Source organism: Populus trichocarpa, chromosome 17 (genome assembly GCF_000002775.5).
Source record: "Populus trichocarpa isolate Nisqually-1 chromosome 17, P.trichocarpa_v4.1, whole genome shotgun sequence".
Taxonomy (NCBI): Eukaryota; Viridiplantae; Streptophyta; class Magnoliopsida; order Malpighiales; family Salicaceae; genus Populus; species Populus trichocarpa.
Genome location: NC_037301.2, coordinates 7,780,722 through 7,794,569, shown reverse-complemented (window position 1 = coordinate 7,794,569; position 13,848 = coordinate 7,780,722). Strand labels below are relative to the sequence as shown.

General features: G+C 32.7%; 1 protein-coding gene across 2 annotated transcripts; it reads right to left on the bottom strand.

Annotated features, from left to right (window-relative positions):
- Positions 1-6,653: 6,653 nt before the first annotated feature.
- LOC7496650 (MYB-like transcription factor EOBII) lies at positions 6,654-10,279 on the bottom strand. 2 transcript variants are annotated; one of them, XM_002323767.3, is made up of 3 exons: positions 10,057-10,260; positions 9,533-9,662; positions 6,654-7,209 (listed from the first exon to the last, which is right to left on the bottom strand). In XM_002323767.3, exons 1-3 carry the CDS (start codon positions 10,190-10,192, stop codon positions 6,903-6,905), a joined length of 573 nt encoding a protein of 190 aa, XP_002323803.1. In that variant the 5' UTR covers positions 10,193-10,260; the 3' UTR covers positions 6,654-6,902. The 2 variants fall into 2 exon arrangements, with proteins under 2 accessions (XP_002323803.1, XP_024444695.1); XM_024588927.2 differs by lacking the exon at positions 6,654-7,209 and adding an exon at positions 9,100-9,408 and having other exon boundaries at positions 10,057-10,279.
- Positions 10,280-13,848: the final 3,569 nt, after the last annotated feature.

The window sequence follows — 13,848 nt, the reverse complement described above, 5'->3', positions numbered from 1 at the left end:
TACTCAACGAGCGCCTGAAACTGATGAAAGACAGTAAAAACATTAGACTTAGAAACCAAAGGATAAAACCAGATATAAACTTTACATGGGTATTCATAAAAATAACAAAATAGCAAAAATCATCAGAGGACAACACAGGGGAAGGACCCCAAACATCATTAAAAATCAAGTCAAGAGGAGCTCGAGTTTGATGACCTGTAGTTTTTAGAGTCAGACGAGACGACTTGCCCAGAGAGCACGCAGGACAATTAAAATTAAATTGATTTGACGTATAGGACACCTTTTTATTTTTCACCAAAAAATACAGAATGCGTGGACTAGGATGCCCAAGTCGATGATGCCAGACATCAGCGAAAGTAGAGAGATATGTAGATGAGAAAACTTGAGGCAACGATGTTGCAAACGACTTGGACAAAACATAGAGACCATCTCTACTTCGACCAGAAAGAAACACTTCATTTGTCATGAGATCCTTAACATAAAATAGAAAGGAATAAAATTAAAAAAAATATGTTATTCTCAAGATAAAATTTTTGAACAGATAGCAAATGTTTTTTTAATGTCAGGAACATGTAAAATATTGGATAAAGTAAACGTGCATTTAGGTGAATGAATTATAGAGTGAACAATATTTGAAATAAAAAGACACTTACCATCATTAACATGCAAATGATCATTCCCCAAGGTAAGGTTCTGAACTCGTCATACTTACAAGGTCTGGTTTCACATGATGATTTGCACCTATATTAGAAAACCAAGCAACAAGAGTAGTTGTAGGGACATTATTAAATGCGAGATTGGCATTAGCTTGGAAAGGATTAGTAGCCAACTGAGAACACTATTAGGCAGTATGCCTATATTTATAACACAACTTTACGGTGCGATTATAACCACCAAAAAGGTTACCTTGCTGCCCAAAATTTCCGGTTGTTCAAGGGGGAGAACTAGAGGTGAAATAAATTTCTTATTGTCTAAATTGCTGACCTGAAACATAACTGTGAGTGCTGAAGTTTTGGGCTGAGCCATTGCCATGATTTCCACGATAATAGTTGTTGCGATTGTTATGTCTCCAGCCCTTACAAAACCGACCCCTTCTACTAGTATTGAAACCAAAATGATACTGCACAAAAAACATAGATGGCTGCTGCGTTGGAGTTGGTAACAGAGGAGCTATTACGACAAGTTGAAGAGAAGCTTTATGGAGAAATTCATGTGTAAGGAGACTGCTATAAAAATCAGTGTATAAGATAGGATTAGCCTTATTAGACAAGCTGGTGACATGATCCTTAAAATCACTACGTAACCCCTGAAACACATACAAGTTGAATTTTTCCATGAAGATCGCCCTGCCAACAGTATCAAGTTCATCAAACAAGGCCTTTGCCTTCTGCAAATAGACGCTGACAGAATCATCATTCTGTCATAAAACTTGGAATGAACCGTAGAGTTGCATAATCCGCGAGTTGGAAAGAAAGGTAAGGGTTGTTTCCAGCGTTGTACAAATGTTGTAGGAGGTGTTACAATCCACAACTAAATGCAGAACTTCAACAGAAAGAGAAGATAAAATAGCGCTCATGATTAAGTGATCTTACTACTTCTATGATTAGTATGCATGATTGATAGATAGTGAAGATGTTGCAACAGATACCAGATGAGGAGGACATTATGATGTGCGATCAAATGAGTACATGCCTTGGCCCAAAAGAAACAATTTCATATGCATCCTCCAATATAGGAAATTGATGTTGGAGAGTTTTAAAGAGATTACATGTTATGTATTAGGAAGAGGTATGATGGCAGTAGTGGATGCATCATAGGTAACTAATGGCATCATAGGGGAGAAAGAAGACTAAAGCGATGATGCAGCGGCAGTAAATTATTAAAGTTCTTGGTTGTCCATTTAGCAAGAGAATGATTTTGCAAGAGAAGAGAAGGTGCAACCTGATTTAGAGAAGAATATAAAGACCAGATATAAGGAGGAAGGCTGCTAGATGATTTTGCAGCTCCGATACCAAGTTAAGTTATGTTGAGAGATTGTCCTTGTATTAATTATGATGATTATCCATAAGAGCAACCATTCCTTTGTAGTTATATCTTTAGGGTTGTATACAATACAATGATGGAATATACTACACATGATAACTATTCCTATATAAAGGTATTTACATAAATAGGTCTTTTTCCTTAATAATCAATATTTATTAAACCCGTCCTAGGGCTACTCCATCCAAGTGTTCGGGTCTCGGGTCAACGGGTTAACCTGGGAAAATAAAAAATATATATTATGTTTTAGGTTTTAATATCCCATATGAAAAGGTTTTGAAATAATGCATGGTTGATGAAGTATAGTATAGTTATCTCACATTGAGAAGTTAAGAAACAATTCATATTGATGAATGTAGGCTATACAAATGAAATATGAGGCATGGAATGTAGTATAGTTATAATATATCAAAAAATTAAGAAATAATTCATATGGATATAGGTTATAAAAAATAAATGTGAGGTTAAGTATTCATAAACTAATTTTATATTTTTAGGGTTTATTTTTTAAAAAAATACTTTAAAAAAATTGGATCTCATCCATGTTTTGGATTGACATAGCGGGTCATCCAGGCTTGACCAAACTAATTGCATCTTCGAGTTTTTATAGTTTGAAACCTGACTAATGTCTTGGGTCATCCGGGTTCTAGATCAACCTGTCAGGCCGGGCCGGGTTACATAACCATAAATAATACGAATTTCACCTAACTTGTATGTTTTGTGATTTCAATTTGTTTCGAAATCCCAATACTATCATGTTCAAGTCCAAGAAACTATGTATTAATAAATTGGAAGAGAATTCTCAAAACAGCATCATTGTGAATTTTGATGTTAAAAATAAAATAAAAAATAGTAGCTTCATCGGAAGTCCGAGCTTTGAGCACATAAATCAGGTGGCCATGATAACAATTTGGCGTGCAGTATTCATAACCGACCCATCATGTGAGTTTTTCTCATCTTCCACATGAAGGGTTTATTCACATTTAACATGTGAGGAAAAAAAATAGTGTGCCTCAAAAAAGTTAGGTGTCCCTCGTGTGATGTAAGGCAAACACAGCTCGGCATCCATTATTTGACGTCCTTTTCCATCTTTCCCATCTATACAAGGCACGGCAAAAACAGAGGATATGTGGCTTGGTGTTGTACACAAAACTCTTAATTTTGGAAAAGAATTTGTTGCTAAGGTTAAGGGCTGGTGCTCTTTAGATGCAAACTCTTGAGAAGCTAGTCCGATTGTCATCATCGCAAGACCTAACTTTTGTTTGTTCCTCTTTAAAAAAATAATCCAAGAGTCTTTTCTGGTGAAAGCACATGCCGGAATATTTGCCTAGCTAGTCGTGGAGTTTAGGGTTACTAGAGCTATATATTAATGTACAAAGAGTTCAAGTTTCTTTATGCAAATGGGAACAACAAAGAACATAATCAAAGAATAAAATGAACCAAAAAAGAAAACAGAGATCCATTGAGCTTATACACAGGCAATCTAAGTTCATAGATTTTGCATGGCCGTTTACACCATGGAACAATAGCTTATACACTGGGGGGGATGGTGGTCATTAACTTAATTGTAAATAGTAAGAATTAATATCAAATTAATAACGATGATAATATGGAAACAAAACGCAGAAAGGTCACATGCTGGACAAGTAAGGAATTTAGAGAGAGCATGTGAAGACATCCTAGCTTCCGCGGCAAGAGTTAGGCCAGTGTCGTCCGTCAATTTTGCATGGGCATTCATCAAAATGGGAAAGAATTTATCGACAGCCAAGCTGAGATTGGCTAAAAATAGTTTTTATGTAGATTGATGCGTGTCAACTTTCTACTGAAAAATGCTTTCATGTATTTCGTCATCGACAGAGCCACCAGATTACGACCAAAGTGGAGTTATAAGTTACATATCGATTGAGAGTTTTAGGCAGAGAATTACTTCATTTGTGGATAATCTTAATGCATGCATTCGTTGAATGACTTTGTTTGATTTTATGCAATCCTTCCTTCCTTCCTTCCTTCCTTTCTTTCTTTCACAGTCGCTATCTACCAATAGAGGCCGTCTGTTCTTCATTCACTTACCCCATGTTATTGCGTAGTTGACAAGATGGTGGATAATCCCTCTCTCTAAATTGTGTGTTGAATATATATCAGAGCTTCATTTACGTGGAAAACATTTTGTTTTCTACCCTGAAGTTTGTGTGTATAACTCATTATTTATCTGGTAAATGTCTGTGTCTAGCAAATGATCAGGCATGGATGATCGCTATCAAAACTTCATCGTGCCTTTTTGTAAGAGAAACGTGTTAACCTTGTTATAATCATCATTATTGTATATGTTGAATTTGAACATTACATCATTACTTTTTTTATTATTATTATTATTATTACTAGTGCTTATTTAATATCATCCAAGAAGGTTTTAATCTCCCTTTAATACTTTGAAAAGGCCTTAGAAGGCCTTAAGCCTACAAGAAGCCAAAGACTCTAAATTCAACACATTAACTTTCTAATTTCAAAATTAGTAGTCAAGTTATTGATTTTCAAACTCCTTTTATCATAGTAAAATATATTACATAAAAGGTTATGTTATAAGATCCTCTCATTAAAGTCATCAAACATTTTCATGTAGATGATGATATCTCTATTAAAATTTTACAAAACATTTTCAAAGATATTTATGTTTCAAAATTGCAGAAAATAATCATTTGGTTATAACCAAAACTACCCATTTATAGCATTTAAAAGAAGAAATTGTTTTAGAAAAATAAAACAAAAACTACCTCAACCTCTTACCAAAAACAAGATTGAAAAAATCAAAAGAAAATCAAATCATTGACTTGTTCTAACATACCAATAGTTTTATGGCATATATAGAAAGCAACATATAGTATATCTAACATATGAAAAAAATAATTTAATAAAGAAACTTATCCCAACTAAGCCAAACCCATCAAAATAAACTTTAAACAAGAAACCTTTATAGAAAAGAAATTCAAGATCTCTTACACAAATTAATAATTAGATCAAGTAGCTAGGTCTACTTAGATTTGTGCGCAACATTTTATACGCAACTAATTTGAAGACTAGTTATTAATTATAAACTTATAAGGTTTTAAAATATATCGATCACCTATTTAAAACTAAAAATATTTTCTTCAGTGCTTTAAAATATTTTTTTGTTTTGATATTAAATATTAATTTTGAAAAATATTATTAAAATAAAGACCGATACAAAACTATATTTATAGTTCCATTTGAACAATATAAATGGAATATAATGCCTTTTGATCTAAAAATGCTCGCTTAAAATTCTAAGGGATTAAGAATAATATTTATTCAAAATTTTCCCAAATTCTTATTATTATATATATAGATCAACATTTCAAATTTCTAGCAATATTACTAGATATCTCTAAGAAAAAATGATCTCGTTGTATCTAGATTCAAATTAAGTTTATTCCAAAATAGAGTTTGATCATTCTTTAGTTATTATATTCATCAAGTAACAATTATTTCTATAGAAAAAAGATCAATCTAATTTATTGTAATTCCAATATCAAATTACAAATAAGAACAATTACATATAAAAAACCTTAACTCTGTCATGGATTTCTATCCAAACCTTATATGCAAACCTTTGCATGATAAGTTTTTTTCAAAAAAAGAATCTTTCTTGGTCTAATCAGCACACATTAAGTCAAAGAACTCTAATGTCTTCACATAGCCTATCCAGAGTTCTTCAAAATAATTAAAATGAAATCATTTGAGTTATAGGATATGCTGGCATTCTAAAACAATGACATATTTAAGTGACATGAGTAGTTTATTCATTTTAATTAATTAGAGCATTGAAAAGATGCATAGAAAAACTATTCTACTATCAATTTTAGCCATATTGCTTTTCATTCCAAAGTTTCAAAATGATTTAATCAATTAAATTCTTTTATTTCACGTTGATTACAAATCTGAAAAGCATGTTTTACAAACAAAAAAAAATGATCAAAACATTGCATTAAAACAAAATTTTGCCAAGTGACAACCTATGTTAAGTATCAAAAGAGAATTAAATTCTCTTCCAAACTTCCTAATAAGATAATTTTTTTCAAGGAAAACAACCAGATATCACATCTAGACGATAAGATGAAGGAACGAGCATTATGCCCTCAATCTAAAAAAACATATAAAAAATCCAAAATATGGGCTCAAATGGATTCAAATGAAGATGAAATTTCCCCATCAAAAGTTTCCAATCCAATAAATTCCTCAGCTTGTAGCTCAAACTGATCACCAAAAAAAATACCCAAACACTTGTTGACAAAGCTTCTCTAAAGGTTATCACATGGTAAGAACAATTATTGCCTCAACAATCAATGCCATCATTTAGTAAAATAAAAAGAAAAATCCTCATAGCGGGAGAAATAAGTCTTGATGTATCAAGCCATGCATGCAATCTTGAGTTTGACAAAGCAGCTTTAGTTGCTACAAAATCCAAAGAGATGGTATGCCCCTCTTCAAACCATTTTCCCAAATAAAGAGGTGGTGATTTCAAAAACTCCTCAAAATAATTTTCAAAGACAACAAAACTAAATTTTCAAGAATTTTTGCTAATAGAAAATGGGTTTCATCATGAAAATCCAAGGATTAATTATTTATCTAGGAGACTGGCTTTGCTGCCCAAATCAATTGCTTTTTATCTCCATCAATTAAGAAAAAGCTTCCCAGGCCATTCATAAATAAGCGGATGCAAAGTATATAAGATACTGTATACATTCATACATTTGTGTGTGTTTTACAAGCCGTTGATGCGTAATACTGATCCGAAATAGGATCATTTGGAACATAGCAGAAATGTTCCCATATAGTACTTATTAATCGCCATTAAGTAACTGCATGGACCACAGATCCTCCATGCTCCAATAATTTTCGTTCAGTTCTTGAGGTATATTCCCCCCTGAAAAGGCCTCCACATCTCCTTGGTAGGATGGCAGACAATTGGACACCATTAATTCGGTTGTGCTGGAAACTTGGCTGCTACTGCTCCCATGTTCATTCGTCTCAGAACTCTGTGCGGCAAATGTTTCAGCTTGCTTGATGTGCTTCTGGATTCTAGTTCTCCAGTAATTCTTTATTTCGTTGTCGGTCCTCCCTGGAAGATGCTTTGCAATCTTCGACCACCTGGATGCGCCATGAGTTTTTAGAAAAAGATGGGAAAAAAACGCTTAATCTCCTTCTGGTCAGTCCTCTTATCGCATATGATCATTTATAATGTTTGAGGAAAATAATTTGAAAACAAAGCTATAAAAATCACCACAAGTGTCATAAGAACGATTCGAAAATGTCATAAGTAAAAGTAATTCCAATAAAATTTTTAAATTTAAAGTATTTGGATATCACATGAAAAAGATATAAGAATTTTGTATGTAAATATTTACCAGCCGGCCCCATGTTTTGTGAATGTTTTAGATTTACAGCATGGCTAATTTTCGAGGTCCGGAGTTATTGTGGGAGGAAATCATCTACCACACGTTCAAAAAGTGGCTTTAGCAATCATCAACTTCAATGCTAAAGGCACTTGTACCTCAAAGGCACAATTTATCTGTAATTTGATAATATAGAGCTGCGATTTGAATAAAAGAAATATATAAAAAAATATTTATTTAAAATTATTATTAAATTTAATTTAATATATCAATTTTAAAACCTTTCAACCTAACTCCTTACATAATCTACATTTAAAATTAAATTATATAAGAATCATTTCGATGTAATCTAGTTAATTTTTTAATATTGAAATATTAATATATTAGATTGGTCGAAACTTTGCAGTTTAATTCACCTAATTTGTAATTTGATTGATAGATTCTATTGAGTTTAAATTTTTTTAAAAAATTATTTACTTACTTAATTATATAATAAAAAAATGCTTGTAAAACCAAACATAAATCAAAAGTTGAGATACTTGTTTGAAATTATAATAATTTTATTGAAAATAAATTAAAATAATTTATGAAAATAATTTTTTTTTTTTAAGGAATGAAAAAAAAACACTTCCTTTACTGTTTACATCAACAGTGAAGGAAACAAACCCCGACTCTTTTAGATATTTCAGATAATGCTACATGTTATTTAGTTTTGAAATTTAAAAACAAATAAATAAAATTTTTGAACTCGGTCTTCAAAAGGAAGGTGATGAATATTTTTAGTCGTTTAAATACTTTTTAACTATCCACATATGTGTTGATGCTTGAGGATATATACGAAAGAGTTTTGAGCTAGTAGCATATGTATGTCCTGCGCGCAATTGTCTATACAACTACAACTATGATAAAAACAAAACGATAAGAAGAAATACGTACACTTTATCATAAAAGAGTTAGAACAATATGGGAGATATCTACGTCAATCAATTCAAAATAACTTCTCTTTGTCTGAAAAGGTGGGCTTTCCATGTGACAACATGGAAATAAAAAACCTTAAAATAGGATAAATGTAAGCTTCTGTTGCCAGCTTTGTATGAATTTCATTCAAGGTGTTCACATGGGTCCATTGCCATTATCAATATCTAGCTGTAATATATACTGGGTTCTGATAGATTTTTAGAACCCTTTTTAGACTGTTTTGTGGAAAAGACCTTTCTTTGTGTTGTGTATTATGTTTATGTGGGAGAAAAAGGGTTTTTTTTTTTCTTCCAGTTGTACTCGGTAAATTAAATCGCGCAACGAAAGCAGCGTTTTTGAGCCAAAATAAGAATATCAAAATCAAAATTTATACCGTGTGGAGTAGGGATCCGTCATCCTCGATCCGTACATGCAGCCACAAGCAGGTAGCACACAATTGGCCGCAATCTCCTCATAGTTTTGGTGGAGGATCGTAGGAGAAATTAGCTGTTTCACCTTAATTTAAAATTTTTGTTATGGTTATTGGTTTTGGGATTTGATATATAAATGGGACGCTTCTTCAAACACCTGTGTCTTCTTGACATTAGGTTGCTGATTAATTTGATGATTTGCCATATGCACTGATTAATGGAGGGTAGGTTCATTAAAAACTGATGTGCAGAAAATATTTAAAAAGCAATAAAACTTTATAGATTCAAATAGTAAGAGTATAATGAATTGGTGGATTTTTTCAGCCATGAAAGATTCAAAAGCTGACAATTTTGCTTGAAATCAAATGAATAACGCAGACCCTGCTACATTACTATCTGCATCTTTCTCATCATGCTCGCTAAGACTGCAGTCTGTACGAATAGGGACTTTAAGAACTGTGCTTTCCTTAATTATAAGGACAGCTGAGAGATCAGGGACTGAATCTCTTCTTCGTCTTCCAATGTCGACAGAGATAAATGCAATACTTTCAAACATTGTTTGATTGCTTGAGCAAGGTGGGAAAGGAAAATATATATTATAATATTTTATATTCTTGTTTCTGCTTATATATATATATATGATTAATAATACTATACATATGCAATTAATAATCATAACATGAAGCTAACCTGTTTCCCCACTTAGCATGCAGTTCCATGATCAAGAGCTGTTCTTCAGGTGTAATATTCCCTCTTCGAAGGTCGGGCCGCAAGTAGTTGAGCCAACGGAGCCGGCAACTCTTTCCTGTACGTTTCAGACCTACAAGGTCATGAAACAAAAACATCGTCTTTGTTACTAGGGTTTCTCTTAAGAGACCCTCAGGACAAATTTTTAAAAAAAACCCTGAATGATTCATTATTAGTAAAATAAAAATTAATAAGATGTATTAGAAACATTACCCGATCACACAGCAAGTTTATTGTGCCCGGGAGTTTTTTCCGTCGGGGCTAACTTCTCTACACTATGTTACAGACATTCTATTCTTGCTTTTCCTTTTTTTTTTCTTTTAAAGAATTTTCAGAATTGTATCTTTGTGTCTTTTATATAATTTAGTTTCTTCACTCTTTATAAAATTATGATCTCCTTTTAACCCAAAAAAAATAGAAAGGAAAAACAGAGAGGAAAAGAAGAGATCATTGGTGCCACAGATTACCTGCAGCTTTAGCAAGCGAGTTCCATACACCTTCACCGTGGTTCGCGATGTGGTTGGTTAAGATCAAGTCTTCTTCCAAGGTCCATGGCCCTTTTCTTACTTCAACATCCTGAGAGTTGGATGGTGTTTTATCCATTTCGTATTTCTTGGGGAGAGAGAGAGAGGGAGGGAGGGAGAGAGAACTGAAAAGGTGAGATACCGAAGGCTGCTATGGGCGGGCTTTATAGAGCCAATCGATCTAAGTTAATATTTACATTATCTAGTAATCGACATTAATCTGTGTTACAGAAGGGAGCCTTCGACCTAACCATGTTCTTAATAACAAATGCATGCGTACATATAAACGATATCAGCATGCATGCATGGCCACATCTTATTTGCTTTTTTTTTTATTATTTTTTCTTATATTAGAACGACCGCGATACGCCGTCAGCTCCAAAGCACAAGACATGCTCGGTTAAAATTATATCAAGGAAAATAAAACGAAAAGTTGAAGAATGAATTAATATATAATATCTGAAACAAAAACAAGAGGATTCCTTTCACTCACTCTAACGAATCGGGTCTCCCTTGACCTTCTGAGTTCACTAAATTAAAAGAAGGGGTAGATTTACCTCACGAGAGGACACTATTACGACCATAGTTATACGAGCCGACTCGATGGTTGATTTGGTTAAAAAATTAAATTTTAAGTCATATGGATTAACTCGAGTTAATATGAAAAAATTTAAAAAAAATATTTGAAATTTTAATATTTCATATAAAAAAATTAAGAAACAATCCATATTAATATAAGCTAGACATGTTATAAATAATAAAGTTTAAAATATTATTTCAAAAGATTTTTTATCCCACATTGAAAAAACATAACTTTTTTTCTTATAAACATAGAGTACATATACTAAAGGGCTTCAAATCCCACATTGACAAAATAAAACATTCTTCTAATATTTATATAGTGAACTTTAAAAAAGGTTAATAACCAACTAAAAAATATTAAAAAATATGAGTCTTTGGCTAGGAGAAAAAATACATTTGAAAAAAAATCGGGTCTTAACCGGGTTTTTCTTGGTCGCCCGGGTCATGGGTCAACTGGGTTTTTGCTCATCCTGATCTTTTGTCTTACCACGACCTGTCCAGCCACCAGGTCGACTAGGTCCCAGGTCGACCCGTCAGATCGGTTCGGCTTTAATAACTATGATTACGACCAGTGGCTTGAGGGCCACAAACTTTAACATAAATAAATATAAAATTAAAGACAAAGATCAGTAAAAAGAACATTACTATCTATAGTTCAAGTTTGCCAATGATTTTTCCAAGACCTAGATAGTGGTTAGTCAGTTCCACAATCATTTTGTACCTAAGAGACACAACCAGAATTTTGCATAATACTGACGGATTATTCTGTCGGTATTTAAAAATTGATTCTATCAAGAAAATATTTTCCAAAAGAATCATGGATGGTAAATGATCGTCATAAAATCTATCGTCGGTGATTTCTATTATACTAATTATTTTATGAGTTAAAATTAGATTATGGTTCTAATCCCATAAAGGAGACCTAATAGTTTTTTACCTTGAGCTCGTAAAAAAGGTCGTTAAAGTTTCAGTCTTGAGCCTATGATAAAAAAAAGATTGGTTAGGTTATGATTTTAATCCCACAAAAAATATCATGTAATTGAAGGTTAGAATTTGGAACCTTTAAAAAAAATTTGGTTGTAAAAAGTGAGAAAGTAGGTCGTGAGTAATAGTAAAAGCCCAAGCTTTTTTATTGAAGAGTAGAGGTAAGTAGTTAATGTCAAACCACTACAAAAATATATGCATAATCTTTTTTCCCTAATTCTATTATTTTTTCTTTTATTATCTATTTTAGATTACCTTGTATTTATTTGTTAGCTTGAGAATATAAAGTGTTTTGTGGGTGTTGTTAAGTTTTTAAGTTAGTTTAAAAATAATAAAAAGTTAGGCTAGTTTATGGAACATTTAATTCACCCCTCCTCTCAAATATTGCGTTTCTTTATTTGGTTGTTATGATTTAATTATCAAAAGTTAATATCATAGAACTTAAGTGACAATGCTTGACAAAAGATTTTTTCTTTAAGGAGAATAATTATAGTGATTAGAATATTAGAATGAGAATATTTATTAAGACCCTGTAAATTGAGATATGAGATATTATAGAGAAAAGGGTTATTAGAAAGTTGTAAATGGGATGAAATATCTTAAGTCAAAATGTGATTAGTACGAGTATGATAAGAGACAATTTAGGTTGAATATTAGTGCTATGCAAATTTATGAGATTCTTTGGATAACCATACTCTAAGTAAACTTTTTACTTGCTCAAGTGCTAATGAGATTTAGGATACTTCTGAGAAATTATATCAAGAGAAAGACTTTGTTGAAAGTTGTCGCGATGTGCGAGACATCGAACAACAGGTTTGCCTCCTAAAAATGTGTTGAAAAGAGGGTTTGGTGATAATCATAAAATTATGATTATGGGTTCAAGAGTCGCAATATAATATTATGGTTACTAGGAAACCTATGGTCTATGAGAGTCTGGATAAGGAACTAGTTATGCAAGGGAAAAATACATCACTCCTAGAGCACCCTATCTAAGATAAGTTGCATTGTTATTTGATTGTTTTTTTAGGTTATGTTTCTATCCATTAGTCTTATCTAAGGTTCAAGGTAGATCCCCATTCGTGAGGAAGTCTCTACCTTATTGGGTTAAATCAAAATCATTCTAAAGGCTAAACTTATTTATTTCTTAGATATAGCTAAGTCCTAGCATTTTGAATAACAAAATAATTGTTATGGTTTTTTTTTGTATTTTGACAAAACTCTAATGGATAATCATAAACTAGATTTTTTTTAATTTAAAAAAAAACAATTTAAGAAACATTTTGGAGAAAACCAAGTATTTTAATATCGTATCTGTATCTTACAGTGCAAATAAACAACCCGATATTATGCAAAATTATTGGAAAAACATGCGAGAAAATCACAAATATTTTGAAATGACCATTGGAATTTTTTTTTCAATTTTTCAATTTTTTTTATATTTTAGATATTTTGATATTATTATATTATTATGAAATATATTGGGCTCGACCCGGCCCAGCCATCCGGGCTAGGCTGAAATGGGTCCAACCCAACTCAATCGGGTTGGGCCGTCTAACAACCCAACATATTCTTCACCCTTTTTTTTTAAGTTGGGGTTGAACTTGGCATAGCCATCCAGGCTGGGCTGGAACAAGTCGAGCCCGGCTAGGTTGGGTTGTCTAATAGCTTAACAGCCTTTTTTGTTTTTTTTTGGCTGGATCTAGGGCTGAAACATATCTAGCCCAGTGACCATGTTAGGTGTGTTGCAAAACATGATTCTTCACATTTTACTCATAGAGGGGGAGAGTTGAATGAGAAAAATAAAGAGGATGCTTGCCTGACCGGAGGAGAAATGTTGCTGGAGACGTTCTTGGTGGTGTAGTGAAGTCCGATGTATGGCTGGTAGCGGCACTAACAGTGAAGGTGTGACAAAGGAAAAATGGGAAGACTGGCCGAAAGAGTAGAAAAAAACAAGAGGAAGGTGCTAATTGTTTTTCCAACTTTAGCCTCTAATTTCTTCTCCCCCAATGCATGGAATCCACCCCTATTTATAAGGGGTGGAAGATGGACACTGTCTTTTTTAGGGACCAATCTTGGCCCATGATTTAGACCGAAATGATCTTAACTGTTAGTTCAAAGTTACCATCATGGCCTAAAAAGGTTGTTTAAAGTTTTGAAGATGACATCAAT